The sequence below is a fragment of the Nipponia nippon genome, unplaced genomic scaffold (genome assembly GCF_047370975.1).
Source record: "Nipponia nippon isolate SJK-2023a ecotype South Korea unplaced genomic scaffold, ASM4737097v1 scaffold_10, whole genome shotgun sequence".
In the NCBI taxonomy this organism is placed as follows: domain Eukaryota; kingdom Metazoa; phylum Chordata; class Aves; order Pelecaniformes; family Threskiornithidae; genus Nipponia; species Nipponia nippon.
The window spans coordinates 36,247,200-36,273,453 of NW_028262291.1; the positions used below are offsets into that span (position 1 = coordinate 36,247,200).

Sequence of the window (26,254 nt, forward strand, 5' to 3'; positions counted from 1 at the left end):
GCTATTACAATGAAGGGACATATGGGACACTTTTGTATTTTGGATACAATGAAGTTCTCTGAAATAGTCCTAAGCAATCACCTAGCATTTCTTTGCTATCAGTACACAATTTAATGATTTTTTACTTGGATAATTCAAAACTACAAAGATTAAGAGTATAACTGATGAATGGTTTAGCTAACGTGTTACCATGTTTACTCTCATTTCTCTTTAGTATGTTGGAAAATTAAGCTGGAAAAACTTTGTGTGTACTAAAAAGACTGACTTTATGGAGAAAGGTATTTTGTGTTTCTATTCTATAACTTCTTCAGTGATTTCTGTATTTGTGTGTCTACCTTATGAGTAGAAAATATTTCCTGATTGTCATCGTTTGCGAACTGGAACCCCTTACCTCACCAAAACCACTAAATATTTATGAATAGAAGAGAAAACAATTCTTATTATGTGTACAAACTGAAATAGATTGGTTCTTGTTCTCTAAGCTTCAGTGTTTCTGTTATGGAAATATCAGTAAAAATAACAAAACTATAGTACAGGGGAGTCTGGCCAATAACAAGTTATCACTACTATGAATATATGAACTTACTAACTATTTTTGAGGGGTAAGTTGCAGAAAGGCTAAAACTGGTTGTTCCCATTCCTTTTAACCCCTAACACTTCACATCTTTCAGCAGCTAGGCTAGAAGCCCTGACAGCCCCAGGAGGCCCTGCTGGCCGGAGGGGCACACCCTCCACTCCCAACCTGCTCTCACAGCTTTAACTGTTATTATCTGCAAAATACCAGGTGCTTCTGTGTGACCTAAGATGTTAATCACGCTTAACCCATATACATAATTTGTATATGGGATCTGGTTCATATTATCAGTGTATTTATAACAAATAGTTTGATTTCCATGTCCAGAGAAACTGAACACTACAGACACCAAGGCAGACTTGTCTAAAAGCTGCAGAAATTTTTGAGCATATTATGGTAAATTAGGAGTACTAGTCAGCAGAAGTCATTCCAAGTTATTTGGGGCAATTACTAAAAAAAGGATTCTTTTATTTTACGCAGTACTGAAGTCAGTGTTTTTGCAGCCCCTTGACTAGCATTTTGTTAACATATACTTGAGTCTGACATCTAATGTTGTTATAAAAGTGAAATCTAAAGCTTTGTTTAGTCCTTTGGAGAGGGTAAAAGTTTTGATTTTTGCTTTCCTGTGTTAATTGTATTTAACTTAAGACATATATACAACCTGTAAAGCTGCTGGCATTGAGCCATTTCATCTTACAATAATTAAAATGTAGAGGTTATCTTCTCTAAGTTTCTTCTAGAGTATATATTCCTGTCAGTAACGTAGTTGTCAATATGTTGTAAACTTGAGCAAATGTTTACTAATTTGTGATTCTTCAAAATGAGATTTGTTTTGTCTTAAGAAATTGAAGTAGTTAAGTAAGAAAAATATATTGAAAACATTTCATTAAAATTAAAAAATTCAATTTTGGAGAGTATATATTTTTAAATAAATGTATATTAAAATGAAGTTACAGTTATGTATAAATTTTAAATAGCCATTACAGTTTAAACTTGAGCATATATTTGATAACTATATTAATTCATGCCAGTCAGGTTTTTTCTTCTTTTTGGAAAATTCTGGCTTTTATAGAAATAAAATTAAAATTTAAAAAATAGTATTTTTTTTATCAGCCAGATAGCAGCCTTCTGAAAATTATTTTCTAGGTGAATAATAAAACCCAGCTAATATACCTAGAACAAAAGACCAGCTTTGACTGGTAACACATCTTTTTGCATAGGCAGAATAGTCTATAAGACCTGCGTATTTATTTATAATGCTTTTGTAGCCTAAGTTCCTCTCATATGGTTCTTTTGTGGGATATGGACCTAATAATTTTAGTACTAGTTTACTACAACAGATTATTCTTTAAATCTGACACACAGTGAAACTATAGTTTTAAATATTATGAGTAAGATAAATACCACCATATAAATTCCCAGGAACGGTTTGCACCTTTCTTTCTTGTGATTAATATGTATTCCACTTTTATACTTATTTATGCAAGTTATACTTAATTATACAAAAATGAAAGATGTTTGTCATCCAAAGCTGGGAAGAAAAATGTTAGCACATACTTCTTCAGTTTTTCACTTTTTTCAAAAATCTCGTACTTTTTAGCCTTCAGTCTTCTGTCTTGTCATCTAATTTATAATCTGAGAGGCAGTGTTCCATTTCAATATTTTTCTTCCATTTTTCCAAGTCATGGAAAAAAAAGATATTCCTGATTTTGTTGCTTAGTTTGACAGTCTTAATCCATCCTGAGGGTTTTTTTCTCCAGTCTATAGATCAGCAAAAGAAGCCAAGCCTAATTAGCTGAAAGAACCATATTTTTCATCTCATCAGGCATTAAATGTTTGTGCAGTCCTTTTCATCAAAGTGGTTGAATAACATTTAAACTGTTTCACCTTGCAACCTAGACAAAAGATTTGTTTCCATTTGATTCAGATTTTGGTGGCGAGTAAGAACTTTGAGTTTAAAAAGCTTTGTTCAAAAGTTAGCACAAAATGGGCTATAGTTTGAAGCTATTTCAGATTTCCAGGATGATGTGAACTTAGCGAGAGGTATCTCTTTTGTTAAAGAGCTACCTTTGTGATAGTTAAGTCCAGTGAGATTACTTTCTTCTGTAACAGCTCCAACGTGAAATGTTTTTTATCCATAACAGGCAGAAGTCTGTTTTTTAAAAATGAAATTAGATAGGGGTTTTTTTCCTATCTTCCATGGTATTTCTGACCATACTAATTTACTTTCAAGTCCTACCTTTTTCCCCCTCTGCATAATCGTATTTCAGTTAGAGTAATGTAGATGCTTTGTATGAGAGTAGTCACATAGGGTGTGTTGGCATTGCGTGTCTGGTCCACGCTAGCAACCCACTGCTTTTCCAGTTTGGTCTATGATACTCTCTGGATGGATACTCATGAAGTTCAAAGAGTAGCTTGAGCCTGAACAATTCTTGCGTAGTTATAGTTGCTAAGATATGTCTGCACAGACCTCATACATCTATCAAAATCTTCACGGCAGGGCTGGCGTAACATAGCTTCTCTCACCCCAATGAGTTACAGTCATTCCACCCTTGTGGCACAGAGCAAAGACCTTAAGCTTTCTTCATGTGGGTTAGGTGTGACTATAGGCTGAAAGGGGATTTCAGGCTACAAACAAGGCTGTGACATAGCCTGGGCTTAGGGCATTAATAATGTGGATGGTCAATGAGACAGAGCATAAAAGCAGGTTCAATTAACTTTGTAAAGTAAGTTGCAGCTCTGTCATCAGAGGGTTGAGTTTTCTTATGTGTAACACTCATTGAAATTGATGTTAAATGTGCAAATTGGGCTGACAGCTGGGTGTTCCGGCAGAACAAATGAAAGGTTTCTTGGAATTCAGGTCTGCTTTAGCAGCTTTGGCTGCTAAAAACAACATCTAATGATGCTAATATTTAAGCAGTCATGGCTTTCAATAAATATTTCCACCTATCCTCTTGGTGATGTGTTCATGAACCAGCTGTATAGCATACTGCTTTGCTTTCTTACTGAGCAATCATCCTTACTACACTCCCACAGCCCCTTCATCACTTCTGCTTTATTCTTATTACTTTTCTCCTTCACGTGACTCTACACTTTCCTACCTGTAACTTTTGAAAGAAGAAAGCTCATAACTTTGCTTGTCCACAAGAAATGATCTCTGCCACCTGTTTCAATACCCTGGGCAAGTACCTGTAAGATCATTTCACAAATGAAAAGAAGGAATTCTGAATTACTGTTACCTCCTTATTCCACAAGACCTTTGGAATGGATGCAAAAGTGTGCAGGATGGAAAAAGCACAGTTTTAGATGCCCTAGGGTGTCTGAGGCCAGGCATAGAGCTGGCAAATCTGACCTGGAATGATCCACACCTTTGTGGACTGGGGTAAATTAATTTCAGCATCTAACGTTCATTTAGGCAACTGAATCCCAATAATTGTATTGTATTGTAAATGATGTGACAGCTTTTTATTGCAGCAATGTTGTTAACTTTCATCAAGCCAAATTCATCAAAATTGGATTTATTCCTTCAGAAAAAAACATATTTTTTAAAAAACACATCTGAATTTTGGTCTAGAATCTCATCATACATTTTGGTACTTTGTAGTCTGTTCATTATTCTAAAAATTGAACTCTATTTAATTCTGCATGCTTTCTTCTGGGAACTACCTGTATTTCTGTATTACATTTCTAGTTATGTATAATTTTGTTGTTGTCTCTGTGTCAGTATAGTAAGGCACTTCATTTGACTTTTAACCATAAAACTTAACAGACTATATGTTGGGATTTTCTGGAAAATGATTTTATAGTCCTCAGTCCACTGAAATAGCATCCCCTTTTTTTAATCCTAGCAGGAAATTTGATGAAGTGAAACTAATTGTACTTCTTGGTGACACAAGTATAGGGCTCAGGAGGACAAACCTTAGAGGTCTTTGGCCAATGTGCAGAATTTGCATAACAGGTTTACTGTTACAACAGAACTGTGAGCAACAGAAATAAAAGGAAGTTATGCCTCTCATTTGGTTCCTTTGGCATCTACATGTTGAAGATGAAAGAATTTTAAAATATAAAGTATACCTTTTGTATGAATTAGAAATATGACCAATAGCATTTTGCTTTCACGTTCATATAGTAGTGTGCTTTAGCATGGCGTATGTTATCACTGTGCCTTGAAAGAGAAAACCACCCTTTTCAAGAACAGCACTGAATGCATGCTTAACTTGAAGCAAGACTGAGAGCAAGTATGTGCTTATGATCAATTTAAATAGCAATGCTTTCCAAAACAAAATTATATGCTAGATGGCCAACAATTGCTAAGTTGTAATTTTATTTTTAAAGTAAATGTAATACTGGCAGCCTTGAGGTTGCTGGATTGCAGTAATGACTGGTATTTATATCTGGTTCATTAGCATGCGAGTGAAAAATTTCATGTGACAAAAATCCATTTGGCTAATGAACCACCTTTTAATTAGACCCTGAATTTTCAAAAGAATACAGCTTATTTTTTTTCCTCAGTAATGTAATGTAACTGCATGGAACAGTTGCAAAAATGAATTGAATGACAGAAATACTTTGAAGTGAGTTAAGCAGACTACTTGTTAGGTGCTTAGACATCTAAGGCTTTGTTTTGCTCTGCCAGACCTGACTGAGGCCAATAAAAAGGGCCAGGTCACAGAATGAAGTGTTTTCTTCTGTTCATAATAGAACCCTTTGGGTTCGAGAAAGCCTTGATAAAGCTAAAAGATACTTGTGGCTTCTGGTGGTTTATACAGTTATTTTGATGTGCAAGTGTTATTGGGCATGCATGTAGTATCATGCAGATGTTACACAGTCAGCCATACACTAAGCCTGAAAAAAAGTCTTTCCAAAAAAGCACTTTAAAAAAATAAAACGCGGTCCCCAAACTTGACTGGTTTTAACTTTTACATGTGTCAGAGTTGAGACTGTGAAAAGTTGCTTATCATTTCAGCAGATACTTGGTAAAATATGAATAAACACAGACTGTATTAAAAAGAAATTTAGGCGGTAACTATTGGTGTAAAGTTCTAGCTCTTTTCTACATCGTTTCTGATCAGTAGTTTTAAGATTGCTATAATTAGCCAGTCCTTTATTGAATCTTACTGTAAAACAAAGGAAATTAGTGATGTTGAGAGGCAACTATTCTAGAGTAGCGTGTTGCCTCATGAGTTCTGAAACCTCCTCCATTGTACTGTTCTCCTTTCATTCCTGTCTTTTTCACTATCCCAACAGTTCCTCCAGCCCTAGTCAGTCTTCATTGCTAACTATAAAATCAATGTTGTTGTGCCTGAGGCTGCATATCCTGATATATGACCTGACCTCTCTGAGGGGCAGGAATACTGCTCTAGCCAGTGCATATCATATCATACTATTTGGGGAGAAGTGCCGTGAAGAACTGGAGAAAGCACTTACTGAGCAGTAAAAATGCAGGTGAAATTCAAGAAAATAAATATGGAGCTATGCACAAAAAAAAAAAAATACAATTTCATTTCATATATAAAATTAAGCTGACCATTACCTTTCAGGAATGAGATCTTTGAGTCATGACAGATAGTTCCATGTAAATATTTGTTGAAAAACCAATAGCTTTCAAAAAAACAAATTGAATGCTAGGAATTTTTAGAAAAGAAATAAAACCCAGAAACATTATGCACTTTGCAAGATCTAGTGCTCTCAAGCTTCAAATATCTTGCAGTTCTCATTTCTTCATCTCAAAAAATATGTGGTAAAACTGGGTCATATTCAGAGGAGGACAACAGGATGTTTTAAAACACAAAAAAATTGTCATGTGAGGAATAACAAAATAATCTCTTCTGCCTGGGAAAAAAAAGATAAGTGACAACATGTATGATAGATATCGTAAAACTGTGAGTGGCTGGAGAGGTTGGATAGGGCTGGATTTTTCGCCCTCTCTCCAGTACACCAACTGAAGTGCACCAAAGCATGTTTGTAGGAGTCGGGTTCAGAAGAAACAAAATGACATAGTCCTTCATGCAGTGTGTAGCTGAGCTGTGGAACATTTTGCCAAAGGATACTGCAGAGCCCAACATTTACATCAGCACAAGGGACACAAGGAGTAGAAGTCTGCTGAGGATTATTGAAGAGCTTGCACAAAATCAGGTGTCTGAGTTGTACATGATGGGAGGACAGGAGAGTACATGGAAGAAGTACAATATGGACTTGCATGTTCTTACACATTTCCTTAGGCATAGGGCTCTGTTAGATGTAGGATACTGAGCTAGTCAGACATTTGACTCTTATGTTCTTTTTCTTTCTTTTTTTTATTTTTTGCTCTGATATTGTAAAAAAACCGTTATTCCCAGTTAATAACACTGCTTACACTGATGTTATCGAGTGTCTTGTTGCAGTGATCTAGTACTGTTCAGGAATGTTTTGCAGTATGTCCTTAATCTGAAAAGAATTCTGTTTCTCAGAACGGCAATCAGTTCCCAGAAATGCTGTTAGGGACAAAATAAATGTTGCTGGACAAATTATGTTGGGGAAATATTTAATTCCATGTAGTTACTTCATTTTATAGTTTTATGACTGATCCTGGGGAGGAAGGAAAGAGAAAAGCTGAGGCAGTGTAGTTTACCCTACTGAACATCCTACTCACTTTAAGTTGTTTTACATTTGACTGTTCTAATATCAGTCAATATAGAGAATTGAAAACTTTCCCTTGCTGAGAAGCAACACTTAGTTTAAGGAACTATGTAAACCTTTCTTATCATATAGATGAGAAGTAGTTTAGAACTGTTTTCTAAAGTTTTTCTTCACAGTAATGAACAGATGATCTCTCTTTTTAATGCCTGACTAGCTGATCAAGTTTCAGCTACAACGGACTTGAGACTAGAGTCTAGAAAAGGTCTGATATTACAATACAAACATGTCTGCAGGTAGGAATTTCAATCCTGTGGCAGGTCCTAGGTCAGGTAGAAATAAAGGGAGGAACCACTGGCTTTCCTACATTGTGCTTTGGTCTGGGATAACCTTAGTTTACATGATTTTGTTAATTTTTGTTTCAGTTAATAAGCTATGATATGTGATATCATATTACACCCACCTACTTCCTGAGTTCTGTACAAATATTATCTAGCTTGCAGGAGACAAAGATGATAAATAGTATTTTCTGAATATTTAATGCAGAACTTCTCCACTACTCCAGTTATAACAGGAAATTGTGAAGAACAGGACTGCCAAGGCATATGTTGAACTGGGACTGAACGTCTTGAAAGGTTCTAATAAAACATATGTTTACTTTGGCTGAATATATGATTGCTGTATCTTGACAATCAATATTAATCTGGTAGGTCACTCATATGCACCAAAATGCTGATGGTAGAATGAATATCATAACTGCACAGCATCTTATCTGAATGCAGAATTTTCAGTTGAAAACCATTTTTAACAGTTGAAGGGAAGCCACTCATGGATGCCACTATAAATTAATCTTGAGCTCACAGATGTTATTCACGTAAAGTACATCTCACTACATGTTTACAAAAAAACCAAAGATGCTAGGAAAAACATAAATGTAAAGGAAATAATTTGAACCTTAATTTATTCAAAAAAAGCTGAAGTATTTTAAGCAATCTATTATCACTTCCACAGCCCCATGTTTTCACAAGGGAAGGTATCTAAATAGGTGTCATAATTTATTTTCAGAAATACTGTTCACCTCTAGCTTCTTGTAAAATCTATGAAAGCAGGGAATATTCAACAGCTATGAAAATAGAGAAAAATGTCCAGTGGTTGTGTGTAATAATTAAGTCAGAAATGGTACCAAAGAAAAGGAATAAAGAAATGAATTATTTTCCTGGAAATTAATTGAGAAGTAAGACAGCCTATGGGTTGTTTTTTTGTTTTAACTGCTTCATTGTCCCATGTTTAATACAGCCAGCTCATGATTAGCTGAGGCAAGTGGGGCTTTGGAATGCCTTAGATAAAATAAAAGCATGGATAATAATAAAATAATGTAAAATAGGCCATTCAGTATTACCGTTTAGTTTAGTGGAAAGAAGAATGCAAAGCAATGTCAGTGACACAGCTCAGATTCTCATACAAGTGCTGACTGGAACTGAGAAAAACATGTCTCAGTGCTCTGTGAATATGGGTATACTGCTTTCCTGACATTTTGGATGAATTGAAGCCCATTTGTGAATCATAGTGTGCCACAGTAAATATAATCCACATGTTTAATTGAGAGTTGACTGCAAGCATATCCAAAAATTGTATCCTGTCCAGAATCCTTTTCATTGTTGATGGGACTCGAACATACGTGAAAACTCAATTCAGGGGATTTCCAGGATTGGTGATCAGTTCCCTTTGCTCAGTCATCCAATTTTCCTAAGACTGCAAAAGTCAGTATAGGTCTGTCTGTGCCTGTAAGTTTATTTGATAGTGTTTCAAACATCACAATGATAAGATTTAGTTGATAAAAGCATAGCATGGCTTTGGAATTACTGTAGGCTCATGATGCACTAAAAAGCCACTCAGAGATACCTGCATTAAAAAAAGTCAGCTGAATCTTTTGAAAGTTTGTGTGATGCAGACCAGCTTAGGTTCCTCATGACTCAGTCAGTAGTGACACTTGGTGTACGGATGCCAGACTTACAAGAGTGTGAACCAAAGTAATCTCTTTCTATTAGCTACTGCCCTCATGCTGAGATGTTGCTATTGAGTATCTGACCATTGCAGAGAGGTGTTCAGTGCTTGCTTTCTGTTCCTGCCTTGGTTAACCAGAAAAAGTAGGTATCAGTTGTTACAGGACATGTGAAATAGCATAGCTGTAGATCTTTGGGAGGTGAATTATCAAATAATTTTAGGTGTCAGACTGGCTTGTTCGCTTCTTTTATAATTAGATGTAAATATTAATGTAGCTGCTTTTGCAGAAGAGGATGGAGATTCCTTAATGACTCTGAACTGTGTGATCCTACAGTTACAGAAATGCATTTTTACTAGTCTTGAACACAATTTTTCACTTATTCATTTTTTCCATTTCAACTTATATTGCGTCATAAGTGACAAGCTTATGACTCAGACAACAGTCTTTCCGCTTGCATACATTCAGTACTCACAGGGTTAAATGTATTGATGGGTAAATTCTTAATATCAGGATTATTTTTCATTGCTTATATCCTAAGGAACCTGCCCTCCCAGGTAAGTACAGCTGTTTAAGCTGTTTGATTATATACTTTGTCAAGAAAATCTTTCTGAGTGGTACTTGTGGTAGTTACGGTACACTAAAAACTTCTTAATTGGAATCCTTTCACAGTCTGTTTCTTCTCCTAAATCTCCATCACCTTTCTCTCTCACTGTCTTTTGTCTCATAGCTCTCCCTCTCCATCTTCCTCTCATCTTAATCCTTGACCCTTGGCAACTTTCAGCCAGCTCCTCCATTTATTACTTCCTCTGCTTTGTCTCTCTCTTTGGCATCTTGACTGGCTCAAACACTGTCACTGCCCCATTTCTTTCTGCCTTCTGTTCACTCACATCTCTCACTCCTTGTACCTCAGATGTGTTGAGAAGTTTCAGTGTTTGTTTGGAGACAAATAATGTAGGTCCTTCCCCATTAAAAATAGATTATTCTTCTCTCTCTCTCTCAGCCAGTAGCTGAGCCTGACCTGCGTTATGTTGCTTGAAATATGTTGCCTTTCTTTTTTAAAACTGTCAATTCTTGTGTACTGTGTTATTTTGTTTATTTAGCATGAAGTGCACTGCTAAGCACAAAATTTTAGTGGATTCTATAGGTTAAATCCTTCCACCTATGAGATTCTGCAACAGCTGTATGTGCTAAGTTACAGGATTAGGACATATAAGGATAGATCTTAAAAAAAAAAAAAAAAAAGAAAAAGAAAAAAGAAAACCGATAATGCTTAAATCCTGCAAAAATTTTTTCACCAACCTTTCTCTTTGATTTGGCAGTTCCTACATCAATGTTCATTTTGTTTTAAAATATTTAATACTGAACAGAAACATTTCATTATTATAATTAATTCTTTATCTTTCTTCATTGGACAATACCAGTTATTACTTTCCAGGAAAACATCAAGCTAAAATGCACTACATTTAGTACCTTTTCATTTCTTCTAGATTATTGTGTATTAATCATTGCTTATGGGAGTATATACTGAGGACCATATCTGTAACTTAATAGATAGCATTCCTGCAGATGTTAATTTGGGACTGTCTGTAGTAGGGATAGGACAGGTTACACATTGGGATGAAGGCATGTAAGATGATATTTTGTTATTTAATAAGTATTAAGTATTGTTATAGACTACAGTTGGAGCTGTCACTGCTGCCTGTCACTTATGATTTCAGTTCTTATGAATTCATCAAACTTTAATAAGTTCTGATAAAATTATACATCTTGTGTGCTTATCTTAAACGAGGGTTTTTAAAATGTCAGCTGAAATTGTTTACCTACTTGTGAGAAACAGGTTGGAGAAAAATGTTGTTTTACAACAAAATAAATTGTTATATTAAAAATATTTGAAGGAAGCTATTAAATTTTTCTGGAAGATAATTTTTGTCAGGAATATATTTTTATCTTTCTGTCAAATGTGGCTAAGTAACGGGACTTCAAAAAGAAAAATCATTTGCACATGTCATTGAGTCTTATTCTCAGCATTTTTTGCAAAATACTACATCTGCAGGGGCCATGCTCCATCCAACCTGCAATTTCTTCCCACCACCACAGCCCTAGGCAGTGTACAAGAAGCTGTGACCTTTCTTTAAACAAAAGACAAGAGCTGGAGTAGAAATAAGGAAAAGTAACCAAGAAAAGGAGCCAGTGCTCAAGCTCATTCTTGAATTAACAGCTTGGCTATTAACTCCCAGAGGATAGACTGATACCATGTAACAGTGCAGAAATACTGAACTGGTGTGGAGTTCAGCTGGTGCACCTGCATGACATAGTCCAGAATCAGGAAAAGATACTAGTTTATGTCTGAAACTAGTATAGCTATATACTATAGCTATGTACTATAGTACAGCTGTGCAGGGCTGTATTGAATAGCTGTACTAGTAGTACTATTTATTAGTACTATTAGCTATTAGATTAGTAGTTTTGATGCCACTGTCTCAGACATCCTTCCTTTTGGATGTAGAAAATTAGTGTAACAAAACTTTTTGTGGGACCTTACAGAAGAAAATGATCTCACAGATCTCTATGTAAGTGGATTCTCTAAGTTGATTCTGCCCATTCACAGCATGTTGCCACTCTCACTCAAGATAATGCGTATGTTAAAGCAATCTGGCCAGTGTTGCTAATGAGGTTACAGAGAACAAGAGACACCAGCTGTCAAATCCTCACTACATCTCTTGGGTTCTTCTAGACTGGTGACAAAACAGGTTTTTTATCTCCTGAGGATAATTTTTTTTTTTTTACCCCTAAGAATCAATAATTAGTACAGTGTGATCCTTTTGCCACAAAATCTTGTGTATTTTGTCTGTCATGGATTTTAAGCAAGGTTGCTGCCCATTGTCTTTGTTTCCTGATTTTCAGTATCTTTCAGGCTATCATGTGTCTTCCTGTTGGATAATAGGCAAAAGAACGTCACGTGCAATGCGGTGTTACTCCTTGAGGAGGAACAGCACAGGCCATGTGGTATAACCCTCTTGCCGTCCTCCTCTTATTATCAGAGTGCAGTTTTCCACTGATGAATCATGTGCACCATGGTCTAGATATAAATAACACACTCTGTGTTAATTAGTTTTGTTGCTGTCAGTTGTCTATGCAGGCTATTCTTTTAATTGTTGCTTCTGGTGCTTTTGCACATTTCTATCCATACTTCATTAATTCCAATCTTAATATTGGTACTAAAAATCTTTATATAATAACATTTGTGCAATGTAGAAGTGACCTAAGTGACCTCTGCAAATAAATTCATCCATGTTAGAGCTTATTTTAGCAATTTTCAACATTTTAAAGTGTATTGTAAAAGATATAGATTATTTAAAATCAATCTTATTACATATGTCATGCTTTTTCACTTATCTAATGCCCAAACCAAATCTAGTCTGTGGTGACTTCATCGTTCTGATAGTCAACAGAAGATTAAGAGCCAGTGGGTAAGGGGAAATATTCTAAAAAGCACATGAGAAAAGTAATGTAAACACTTAAAGTCATTAAATAGCTTATTAAATTTACTTAACCTGCTGACATTATGATCAAGGACTCTTAGAGCTTCCATTCGTAGCTTGCTGCCTAAAAGATGTAAGCTTTCAGCTGTGTAGCTTTTTGTCTGGATTTTCTATATACTTCTTTATTCTCCTTATTGCACTAGCCACATGTTTCTAATCTTTTCAAAGACTATTGCTTGCAAGGCCACAGATCAGAAAACCAGTTGTAAAAAGACACAGTGAAACACTCCCCAAGTAGTAGACAGCAATTACGGTATTAGGAATGCTTTGGTTTTCCGTAGTTGCTTTGAGTGTAATCTATAACAAATATGGTATGTACCATGATTGTATAGAAATTACTTCAGATAATGAAAGAAACAGTTGTAAACTGGTTTTGGAAAATGATCATTATCTATTTTAGAATCCCACAAGACATTTAGTATGTGCTTAATGCCAAAAGCATATGTGAATTGTCAGATATTTGAAAAGCTTGGGTAGTATATAATTTTTGTACGTCCACAAATTGCTAACTTGGGAAATGTTGTATAATTAATATATGCTGATTGGATATTTAACTAGATTACTTTGGGTATTATCCCAATCTGGAAGTTACTGCGAGCACTGAAATTTTTGGCATTAAAAATGACCCTTTTACTAAAGGTTCCCAGCATTGCAGCTCAGAACCTTGGCCTGAACACTGATTGTGGGGTTTGGCTGTGGACACATGAAACTCCTTTGGGAACAGCAAGAGGTTCAGAATTTGCACTGAAATGCCAACTGCTTCCTGTGTTATGTCCTCTTGGCGTTTTTTGTATCTTTGTTTTCTTTGCTTATAATGCCAATTGCGAACACTTGGAAAGCATCCTGTTTGCAACTGAAAGCAAGATTTGGCTGGAAAGTGACAAGGCAGGTCCTGCTCATTAGTTGCTCAGTGTAACTAAACTTGTTAAATCTGAGTACGTGCTAAAGCAGTATGGTGAATGTGGTCAAACTACTCAGTAGCTTGCAGGACTGTATCCTAATTCAGCAAATACATTCTGTACTTGTTACTAGAGTTCCTGTTCCTCAGGTTTCTTGAGGACTTGTTGGATGGTTGTGCAGCATTTAAGATTGAATGTGGTTCTCTCATCTTTCTGCTCATGATCTTGCTCTTTTTTTTTTATTTCCCCCTAATCCCAATTGTACTAGTTCTTTTACACTAAATTAGTGATAAGTATTCTTATTTTTCCTATTAGAGTTTCCTTTATTAGGGGTTGGGTTTTTTTTTTTGTCTAGAATAAATAGATTGAGGTGGAGGGAAAAAGCAGTATAAAGTATATAAATTACTGTAAATGTAAACCCCTAATAAAAGAAAATTATAAATCAAATTCAATGTCAACAGTCTAAATGGAAAGTTATTGTAATAAAAGAAAATGAAATTTATACAAGTAATTTACAGGATTTGATAGATGTTGCTAATCTTTCTTAGGTTTGTGACCATTTTGAAGCATTTTTTTAAAAGCTCTGAGTCGTATCACATGCTATTGCAGTTGATACACTCTGCATTGAGAAGCTGCACAAATGTTTTTTGCAAGAAAGTAAATATTTTGGATTTCCTCCACATTCCTATGTTTAGTGGTTGTACACTCAAATTTTCTAGGCCAGAGCGCTTTATCTTCACTATTTTTTGCTGTTGTTCTTTTTTTAATGTTAGAGGTTTATGTCAAGGCTATGTACAATTTTTCTCCTCCTGTGGGAAGTTACCCTACTTTGAGTTCACGCTTCAGAATAACACACTAAACTTTATTTGCTAGATAGAGAGTGAGGTCTTAATTTTACTTGGTAATAGATTTCTCTGTTAATAATTGGATGGAGTTGAAGCCACTCAAATATTTTTCTCCTTTATTAGCAGTACTAAATTGTATATACTGTTTGCTGGGAGAAATAGGACACAGCCAAAAGACAATAAATTGTTGGTTGCTTTGGATATTGATACTCCAGGAACTTCTAGCTCTCTGAGCATTACAGGGATCCCAATCCTCAACTGCCACTGCAGGGTATTGCTGCTCCAGAGCTTTGGTCCTACACTCACCGCTTTCAGGGATTTAATTTAAAAATTGTACTCAGTACTATGCCATTCGGGCTTCTTTGTTAGAGCAGTATAGTCAGTAGCAGTCCTAACATTTGCTTTTTAAAATGCACAATTTGTTATCACACAAAAAAATTTCCCTAAATGTACTGTGGAAACATAGGCAATCTTCAGCAAGGTTCTTGCTAAACTGCTCATAGTATGAATCACCTCATGCTCCAACATAGATTAAATAGAAATCTAGGAAATAGAGGGAAAGATAACAAAAAGTTGCATATGTCTTTATTCCCAAAGACAGCATTTAGCAACTTTTTCCAGTTTCTCTAGTCTTGCACTTAACTACAGATTTTCTTAAGAGGATTTATTAGTCTACCTAGTGCACAATGTCGACTTTTCTGTGCAGAAAGCTACATACTGCTTTACATTCTACCCAGTTCAATAGAAAGAACTGTATTGATACTAAGTTTTCTTTTCAGTCTTCTCTGGAATCTCTAGCAGAGCAAACAGGTTCCTTTTATTTGCTTCCTTCCCATAAAGGACATCTGGAAAATTAAAAGGGAAGAAGGAGGACTCCATCTAGATTTTTAATTCTCTTTCAGTGTTTCTTATTTTTATCCCTACTTTTTCATATTTCTTCAACTTCAAAACAGAGTTTAGCTCCAGAAAAGCAACTCTTATTGTCCTCTGAGTCAGCCTACATACATGGGAATACTGGGTGCAGAATTTATATGTTTACGCAGAATTCATGTCTTTATGTACTAACTGATCTGAGATACCACAGATGGCATGTGCGTGGAACTGTGCAATATCATCTGCCTACAGAATCTGAAACTGCTGAGACTACTTCCAGTGCTATTTTTAAATTGAGATTTATTAGATTGGTGTCTGTAGCAACAAAAAGAAAGAGAAATTTTAAACGGGAAAAATCAGGAAGCAGTTACTGCTTGGTTCTTGATTTAAAAAGAAAAAACTCAGGCAAGAGGGATGGATCATAAAATTTGAGGTGCAAACAGCAAAAAATAGTTTGGGTAGGATCTGCATATTTTGGATTTCCATATTTTTTTTAAAAAATGTTGACTTTTCAGCTGAGGTTACCCTCACATTCCACCAATGCTTTCAGTAACATTGGTCGAGCTTAATCTATTTGGGCAAGGAAATATACCAAAGATTGTTTAATGTGCTGCAACTTGCTGATGTAAGTTCTTGCAACAGCTAAATCCCTACAGTAATAAAATTGTCTTCAGTTAGTAATACCATAGGTGCTCTAAATGTAGTTCTGATGTTCAAAGTGTTCAGCTCTGCTGTCAAAATGGTGCCTTTAAATAAGCAACTTTGACACTTAGACTGTGTCAGCTTTGTGGTCCACTTGCTGAATACATCTACTTGGTTATTTATTTTGTTTGTTTGTTTCTAAAATTTAAGACCCCCAAAACCTTAAAGGTCCACAAAACTTGGCATTCTGAGACTTGTTCTCAAATGGTGTACAAAGACTTAAATTTTATTTTATTTACCTTCTTTTCACTCCTTCCAAGAGGCAAGCAGTGAACACAAGTATCTAATTAACATAAGATTTTCTTTATTAATGCTTCACATATAAGAGTGTTTATAACATTTAGTCAAATAGGCAATAGAACTGTACATTACATAGGAATCACCGTACAAAAAGTGTAACCATTATATTTTTGTCATGTGTGATATAACAAGGCAATGGAAAGAATGGAGTGCGATTAAAAAATTAATATATAGAATTACCAGTAATCAGGAAACAAAGGCTAAAAAGACACAGTGTAAACATTGGTCTCAGACTTAAGCCTGTTGTGGTTAAGCAAACCATGTTCCCACAGGTAATGGATATTATGATTCATCCTAATTCCTTGGACTAACAAGAAAATATTCGAGAAGCTGATTTTTTTCCCCCAAGTTCTTTTTCCAAGACAGCTGAGAAAGTACGAACAGGCTTTCTATAGAGACTTCCCAGAGGAAACATACTATATGTCCCATAGAAACTGTAGAACTGTGGATTCCACAATGGTAACATAATAGACATGTGTTACATGTTATCTAATACGCCTGTTTGCTTGTGTTGATTGTGTTTAAAAGACTTTGTATGACAAGAATGTGTCATTTGTACAAAAAAAGACAGGTGTACTTACCTTACAATTATGTAGGTGCAGCACAGGACTAGCGGATTTAGGAGATCCTGGATGTACTATTTATTATCACAGTCTGATGATATGACCGTGTCTGTATCCCTGAGGTTTCAGTGCCTCATTTGTCTTACCTGTAAATTTGACAAGATAAAAAAATTATTTACTTACACTTGCAAAGTCTGCATGGTAAAAATTGCCAAGGAAGCATTAAGTACTCAGTCTACCTGCATTTACTTTGCTGTCTTCCATTCCCTTGGGACAATAGATGGCAGCAAATCTGTATTTGGGCAGTCTTCTTTCTACATGCAGTGTTCATATGAGGCACTACCTAACTGTAAACTGTAAAACCTGAAAGACAGTTTGAGTAGCAACTGGACTCTCTTGGAAGTCTTTTTTTCAGAGGCAAAAAAAAAAAAAAACAACCAACATGTTGTTAAATCAGTTAAGTTGGCTAAAGGATAAGCATATGCATTTTGAAACTTCCTAAATTTAGCCTATGATTGAGTGCACATATACATGTGTTTGCATATACATGCATAAAATATATATGACCTTTTTTTAAACACACTCTCAGGTATTTTAAAACATTCATTATAAATTTATGTAACAAATAAACGTAATTCTACCACAGTCTCTGAAATCGTAGAAAGAATCTAAATTTCCTCTTGGTGGACTACAGCAGGTTAACAATTTAAAAAAAAAGATTGTTTCCAGATAAGTAAAATCCATCTGTTGGAGCTGACAGAATGGTGAACTTAAGGGAAAAATATGGCCAAGTATTTAAGAACTTGCTTAAAATAGAATAGTTAGAGAGATGGTTAAAGTTCTCCTTACATATTCCACTGTCTGCTGCGGCGGATGGGTCCCTTAGCATAGCAGCAGTTGTATGCTAACTGTGCATACAGGTGAGAACCGGTTCAGGGAAGAATGGGGTCATCAGCTAGCAGGGTAAACCCACAGATAACAGAACATTAAGCAATAATTGGAATAGAGGGTGGAGAACAGAGACTTGGTAACAGACTTGAGAGCAGTCTCCCAACAGCAAAAATACCATAAATTAATATGATGGTGCATAAAATTAAATCTGGACAAAAACTGAATCTCTGCAGCTGAGGGAGGTACTCATTTTTCTAGTAGCCCAGAAAGCATTTGGCAGGGCTGACTGTTCTTAGCTATGCCACAGTTAATTATGGGAAATATGAGCTGCTGCAAGAAGGAATTCTGAATGTGGCCTCTTGCTACAGCTCTGTACCACTTATGAATCGGTGAAAATTATTAGAGTAACCACGTTATGGGTAAAATTCACTGCCATGTAGGCATTTTCTCTTCAGCAGTAGCTGACCTAGAACAGACATCTCAAAACAGAGAGGACATAGATAAAATAATTGATTTAAACTCTCTGCAGAATGCAACTGTATTCAAGCATTGAAGTACTGGAGGTAATGCTGAGCAAAGTGGGCAAGCAGTGAATAGGTAATTACAAAACCAAAATTAATTCCCAAAGAGCATTGAATTAAAAATGGTAGTATTTCCTGGTTTTTACTATGTATATTTGCATTTTAATGCTGTTTTAATGCTACATTGTTTTATGGAAGCATGTATGGTTTTTATAGGTTATATGACAAGATTCCATTTTTTTTTGCAATGTAAAGTCACTAGATACTTACAAAAACTGTAACATTGATATTCAGCTTATTATACTACAAAGCATAATATTTGTATTTCTGAACTTAAAGTTTTCTAAATATCAGAATGACTTATATAATGACTTAAGGGCCAACAAGAAAAATAGTTTATCAAATGGGTAAAAACATACAGAAAAGCAGTGATTCAGAAAGTCAGAAAGCAAGTCTCTCTTTAGATACCTGATCTTAAAGATGGCACATCTGGACTTGAGTATGTCCTAAAATATGCTGTCTTACGTTTGAATATCTTGATACAGTTTCACATTATATGTAGTGCATAATTTCAAAAAGTGTAAGGCATGTGTAATACTCTTTTTGCAGAAATGCTGTCTTTTGACAGGATCTCATTTTGAGATTTTGTGTGAATAAGAAGATGAGGTTATCCACACAATAATAACTGATTTGTACTTTGGATTGTTGGCCATTTTACCAAGTATTTTACTTCACTATGCTTATTGATACAGTGTAGCACCTAAATTATTTGGAGCTGTAAGTTTTCGGAAACTTGAAAATGAGCCTATATTTAAGCAAACAGGCTTACAGATTCCGATCCTAGTGCCTCCTTTTTTAACATGGCCCTTTACAATTAGGGAAAATGCAAAAAAATAAAAATAAATCACAAAATTGTAAGTGCAGTTGCTTGTATAATGCTAAGCTATCATATGTAACACCGAGGAATTGTGCTAGTATCTGAATTTTCCACTGTAATGTTCCAAGCTGGATGTGTCTGTGTATATGAAAGAGAGTATATATCCTAGGGAATAAAAAAAGAGGTGCATGTATCCTATATCATGTCAGACATTACACTTCAGAGAACACACTGACTTTGAGGAATTCATTGGTTTTCTCATTGCTAAATTAGAGGCTATCATGCAGAAAAAGACTTATTGCTGTTTTGGGGGACTAATAAACCAGCAATACTGCCAACAGGAGGGAGAGTGCTGGGTGGTTGTAGTGCATGACTTAGAGGTGTGTACTCTTGGCTGTCAGTTTTTTTACCTTTCTGACTACATTCATGCCTGTTTGTTTGTAACTAAACCATTCCAAAATGAGGTTGATACTATGTTTGTTACTGGAGCAAGGTAGTGTTAAGTATCACTTCTGATTGAAAGGCTCTGATTTTTATGCATTTAGTGTAAAGGACTAATGTGGATTGGCACAGTCTCCACTAAGGCTGTGTTTAGCCAATGTCAAAAAGTTTGTCTAAGCAGTCTGTTGAGCTTCCTTAGCTTAGTTTTATACTTCACAGCCACCTCTGAAATATGTGAGTTTAACAAGGACATTCAGGAGGGCAAGTAAGAGCACCTTGGCAGAGGAGGTGAAAACTCAAGCACCTTACATACAGTGTGTGTCTGTTTATGGGGGAAAGACTAGCAGCCCACTTTTTTTTGCTAGATCTGTCCCACAAAATTTAAGTACAAAAGCCTTTTTTTCTGAGTGAAAACAAAGTATGTACCCCATTTGTGCCATTCTGTTTTGTTTTAAACAAACAGGACAACTGTAAGTGCATGTGTTGGTAGTGTGTACCAGAATTTAAAAAAGATGTAGAACTTTCTATATGCAGGGATTATCTGCAGATGCATACAATTATTTTATTTCATTCCATTTCATTTCACTTTGGCATTCCAGCAGAGTCTGCTTTAAAGGATGACTTCACTGAACGGCTGACTAATTTGGATGTGGCAAACAGAGATGAAGATACCTGGGTTTTGGATTGCAGATTGGGGCACTCAAGCCCATTTGCTCATTCAAGTGAGAAAGAGAAGATCAACAGAAATGTGTTGCATTTGAGCCTGGAACTGAATGTGAGTAAGACTCTATTCATGCTATATTGGGTTTCAACAAGCATTTATTATATACAATTACATTTCTGGTATGCATTTATTTCTGCTATGTCTAAAACCATGTTCCAAAATATCTGACAAACTGCAAAATTTTGGATGGGATACAGTTTTCCAGATGGTTTGTGAGTCCATATGCCTATGTGCAGCTAAGCCTGAGAGCAATACATACAGAAAATTTTTAAAATTATATAAATAGATTAAGATACATGATGTGTCATTTCTAAAATCATGATGGGTGTTAAGTTTAAATTAGTTGTTTTCCTGGAAATAGATTGCAGGATCTAGCAACTAGGAGATGACAAGTATAAGAATAGGTACCAGGAAGATTCAAGTTAGCAAGCAGTGTGTGTGCACATGTGTGTGAGTGTGTGCGCACATGTGTGTGAGTGTGTGCGCCTATGCACTCGTGCATGTGTGTGTGTGCGTGCGTGCATGTGAACAGCCCACGGCTGCTTGGAGCCATGCTGTCGCTTCTCAGAGTTTTGAAGCAGTTGAACTGGCACTGGGGTCAGACTGGCCATGAATTTGACAGGAAAAGTTTCTAAACTTCCTGGGATATAAGACCCTGAAGCTTCAGATGGCAACCTGAGTTAATCACAATGTGAGACACTTGCTCAACACAGGCCAGCCTAATCTAGCTGGAAATACTCACATGCTCCTGGGATGAGCAGTAACTAGCCTACAGACAGACACACTTTGGCAGTAGTTTTCAAATTGGAGGGAGAAGGGAACAGAACGTAGTAGAAGAGGAAAGAAACATGGGAAGGATGGAATGGTTGAAAGAAAATGCTTTAAAGACTAAACTACATAATACAGTTTGTGCAAAGAAACACTAGCACAATTTTGTGTAACAGTGACATCTATTGGTAGAAATACCAGAATTGACTTAGAAGTACATTTAAAATCCTTTTAATGATGCTTACACTCACCATTGCTCTTCTCTTGAGCTTGTTACAAAACTGATTTCTTGTCCTAACCTCCTTTTCCTAAAATAATTCATTAGAATGTTGTTGTGATACTGTGAAGGTACAGGTTTATCCTTGTAATAAAACGTTGAGATGAAAATAAATAACTGGACTGAAAAGAACTATGATGTAGTTGTTATCACTGCTACAAATAGATGCTACAACAGGAAGAATCCAGTCCATGAGGATACTTTGTCTGCATTTACAAAGTCCTTGTATAGGGCAGGAGGAGTTCCAAATTAAAAGCCATTTACAAACAATGATTCAGTAAAATAAGAGACATCTAAGATTAGTAAGCAGTCTGTTTCCATTTTTCTTACTCTTTTTTTAAGCAGCATTTTCTGTCTAAAAATCTAATTAACTGCATTACTAAAAAGGGAATGATTTCAGTTTCTTGTAGTTAATAAGGAAGAATATTTATTCCACTATTTCTAAGACATTCAGAACAAAAGCCTCCATTTCTATACAAAAGGGGTGCTCAGCATGGGCTGAGGGGCTGTTAGTGACCCACCAGGACACTTTATTCTGCAGCTAACTCCCTGTGACTCTCTTTCTTGAAAGTCTTTCAGAACAGAAGTCTGGGCTGAATTACTTGCAGAGCCCTTGCATCTCAAAGACTGCTATTTTTCTGCTTCAACATGAGTCCATGTCCAGTTGTGTGACAAGGGACTGGAGGAGGAGCCGCTGGTGGTGCTGCCATCAGAATCCATTTCAACTGCAGCACTGCTATAAGCAGCGTATAAGAAAGATAATGGCCAAAAATAGGCTGCATAAGTTGCTCTGGTGACAACAATCCGTTCCCAGATCTTGTCTTCCCTGTGCACTCCTCAGACTGGACAGCATGACAACCGTGGTCAAAAAATGTGCCTGTGTCTGAAGCACAACTCTGAAACAAAGATGATGTTTCCAGGAAATAGCAACTGAAATGGACCAATTTATTTACTCACAGTCACACCACATCCAATCATGTGATCTACGGCCCTTTCCTGCTGTTGGAAGAAAAAGTTTAGCCTGACTGATCAAAAAGTTAGGCACTACTCTTTTAAAATGCAGTTATATTCATAATAGTGACAATCCGAAAAACAAAGCTTCTTATTGAATAGTTCTGCTTTCTATGGATTATAAGCATCCTTACATGAATGCATAATATATTTGTATATGTGCATATATACACATACTAGTGTTGACTTATGTTATTGAGAAGATGTTTCCATGTTTCTATTAGTTGGAAGGAGGCAGGTAAAGTAGATGAGGGAGAGAGTGAATGAATTCTGCTCTGACAGGAATTTCAAATGCACAATTTCTATCAGAAGCCTGAAGAAAAATCCTGCATTAGATTTTAAATCTTAGTTGGAGCACATTGCGTTCTCATTTGCAATCCAGCATAGAGAAGATACAGAGATACAGAAGATAATGAAACAAAATAGAAATGCAACTCCACCCTATTCTTTATACAGCATTTAATCTCAGACAAAAAAGCACATAAATGAGATGTGAAAATGCAGCTAAAATAACTATTAATAGCTAGTAATTACTTAAGAAATTCTGGTAAATTATTTGATGTGATTATGTGGGTTTTATTTTATAAAGTTTTTTGTTTAATCTTTAGACTATTGTATCATACTGTAGATGGGGAGGAAAAGGCCTGTTGAAAGGAAAAGAAGGTGAAAAGACAGCAACCTAGAAAAGGAAAGCACAAAGGGAAGAGATTAAAAATTCATCTCTATTCTTTGTTACACTAAGCGCCAGCCTTTGTGCCTTAATGCACAAAGATCTTACTCAGTTTACTTACACAGTTTACAGTGATCTTCTGTTCCCTGTCTTTGTTACTTGTATGTCTGCTCATTTTAACCAAATCAGCCAATACATCTCTCCTACAAGTTCTGTCTCAGAACTACCATTGCTTTTTCATATGACGGGTTTTACAGGCTAACTGTTCCATACATTTATTGTTACAATATGCACTCCTTCAAAATAGTAAACTGGCTTTCTTAATGTGCTTTCTGGTTTTATAACCATATAACTATTACGATCTTTTTTCAAATTCTCTAAAATAGTCCATATCTCAATGTCAAGGAGAATTTTGATGAAGATGTTATAAACCACATTGCATTTCTACAGCCCCCTACACAAAATGTGTCTGGTGTCCACTCATTCTGTTAACATCATGTAATGATGAATTTTGATAAGAATTATCATATCTATGTTTCTGTTGCTACGTCTAAACTTAATTACTTAGATTTAAAGCGATTATGTTGGTGATACCCAGATCCTCAAACCTCAGGAAAATTGCTCACATAATGGTCTATAGAGAAGTAACAAGGCTGAGAATAATGATGAAAGTCCAAGATTTACAGGTTTCCTTCCATCTTCTCTGCCTTTTCTATTTTAGAGCATTTAAAGAGTTAAAATACTAAGTATAAAACAAGATAAACAGCAGGAGAGACAGACAGGAGAGCAGGAGAATGTTAAGATCATTATCAGTCAGCACAGTAACCGTTGGGCTGGGGACAGGGCAGAGGGCAGGACTGTGTCAGCTCAGCTTCAGATCAGTTCAAACTGCCTGAGCCACAACCACAGCCTGCTGCTTCACGTGGCTCTTCTGAAGCCTGACGCAATTCATGCATGTTTGATGCTATGATTATTTTCAATAAATTATGCAAAATTTTCTTCGTTTAAGGCTCTTTATGTTGAAAAAGCAGTAGAAAGTTTGTTTTCTATACAGTTTAGCCACTTGGCTGTTTTGTAGAATGTGTCTACATGCCCTGTTCATGTTTCTCTAGTTTGCTATTACGGTGATCTGAAAAGGCAATCTGAATAGATAAGGGGTCAGGAAGCCTTGAGCCCTGCCGTATGATAGCGATAGAAATTAGATTACTTTATTCTGGCTTATTTTGTGTTTTCTTCAAAGCTAGTTCTAAAACATACTTCAGGGGAGCTCTTAGACACGTCGAGAACAGAACTGGAGTGAGTTGTAGGTGTGACTTCTGTCTGTGATGAAATGTAGGTCAGAACGGGTGTGGATTATTAAATGTGCTTTAAACTGTAAGGAATGATTGTCCTTTTGTATAATTAGTGTGTTGACTGCCCTGAAAGTTGCTATGACAGGTTTTAGGGGCTTCTCTGAGGCACCAGGGAGCTATCAGTTTTATTAAGTACAGAGACTTGTAACATTATCATAACTGATTTTTTCTAGAGATTTTGAAGTTGTTTCTTCCTTCAGATGCAATATTACAGCCTGTTCAGAGAGACTTTCCTTGTCAGATAGATCCACCCAGCATTAAAACACTTCTGCCAACAAACTGGCTCCTTCTCATTTGCACATCACAAAATGATGATCTCCTTGTGTAAAAATATTAAGGGCACATATCAATGTATGTATTTTACCCAGAAACACTTTATTGGGTAAGTACCAATGTGTATTTCATTATTAGTTATCCAGTCCCTCAACAGGGGACTGTCCACTGGGATGATCATCAGTGTGTGAGAAACACGTCCTTACAAAAGTGTTATTTGAGGCTGGGGGTTTATGGACTGTGTGGTGAATTTAAGAGACTGGCTGGCTTCCAGTTTTTGATCATTTCTCCAGGGGTAGATACTGAGACGAGTTCCTTTGTTCATCCTAATGCTCAAAAAGCTTGGAAGTTTCTTCTCACTTCCTAGAGTTCATTATCAAGAGAAGAGGTACATATAAAGCAGTATCATTTTCTGCAGGCTTGTGAGATTACCTCTGGTTTTATATGGTATATTTCTACTTCTGGAGTTTTAATTATTCAGTGTTCAACTCTGGGTTTTCTAGCATCTCAATACATTGCATAATTTTGGCCTGACACTCAAAGAACCATCATTTTCACTATTGATTTGATCATTGTCTTGTAAATTTTGTTGGGATGTTGTTTAGACATAAAGTATGGTTTTCCTGCTTTTAAGTCCACTTTTAAACTCAACTTTTCATACATACTATTAAAATCTTAAATAGTTAGATAGTGGATATTTTCAGTAACCTGCCTATGTAAAATATTCATAGGACTATTACAGCTTGGTGACCCTAGATTATTAAAGAGAAGTTCTATTCTAAGTGCGGGTTGTCATTAATATAAACAGATAAAGAAATATATTGGGATAATCTGAATAAGTATGTTTAGTTTAAAAGGTACCATGGAGTTGTTCATATAGGTATATTTTTTGTTAGTGACCGACGAAACTGTTCTTGAAAAATACGATTTAATGTTTATCCATCGTAAGTGAACCGAACTCCAAATAAATAGGTACATAAATAAATAAGCAAGGCAGAACCATAGAAATTATCAAGACAATGAACAATTAGTCTTGTGGTTGAACACAAAAATAGATGTAAATTTAAATGTAGAAAACTTTGGTTCAGTAGGGTCACTTTGCCCCAGTTATTTTGTCATAAAATGAAATTTAGAACTGCTGTATATTTGCCTTCAAGAAATCTTGTCTTAGGGGAAATCACCAGTGCTGAGGTAGCTGCCTTCCACTTGTCTTATTAACGCTGGGATTATAAGAGTAGGTTGGCATAGGCAGTGATAAAGACTGTGCCCCTTTCCTTATGTAAAGCTTCCTTTTGTGATATTAATCTATAGTAGGCCTAGAAAACCAGGGGAGCCATGACCTGTCAGTCATTTCTGTCCTTGGCACCTGATGATTAAGCGTAGCGGAGAAGCAAGTCCGGAGCTTACTACAGGAAATGGCAGGCAGTAAGGCAGAAGACATTGTTCTATGTTAAATCACAGATAAAGATGGGAATGATTCCAGTGCCCTTTGCCTATAGGTATGAATGCAACCCTGTAATTGAAAAGGTGT

The 26,254-nt window shown here is 35.9% G+C and overlaps 1 protein-coding gene across 3 annotated transcripts in view; it reads left to right on the forward strand.

Moving 5' to 3' along the window:
- FMN1 (formin 1) overlaps positions 1-26,254 on the forward strand; it is a 188,407-nt gene that overhangs the window by 11,078 nt on the left and 151,075 nt on the right. For 2 of the 3 annotated variants that reach the window (XM_087746611.1, XM_087746613.1), the window contains exon 2: positions 20,248-20,423. In XM_087746611.1, coding sequence (XP_087602737.1) covers positions 20,248-20,423 — 176 coding nt within the window. The remainder of the gene's footprint in view (positions 1-20,247; positions 20,424-26,254) is intronic. The other variant, XM_087746612.1, reaches the window with a different exon arrangement.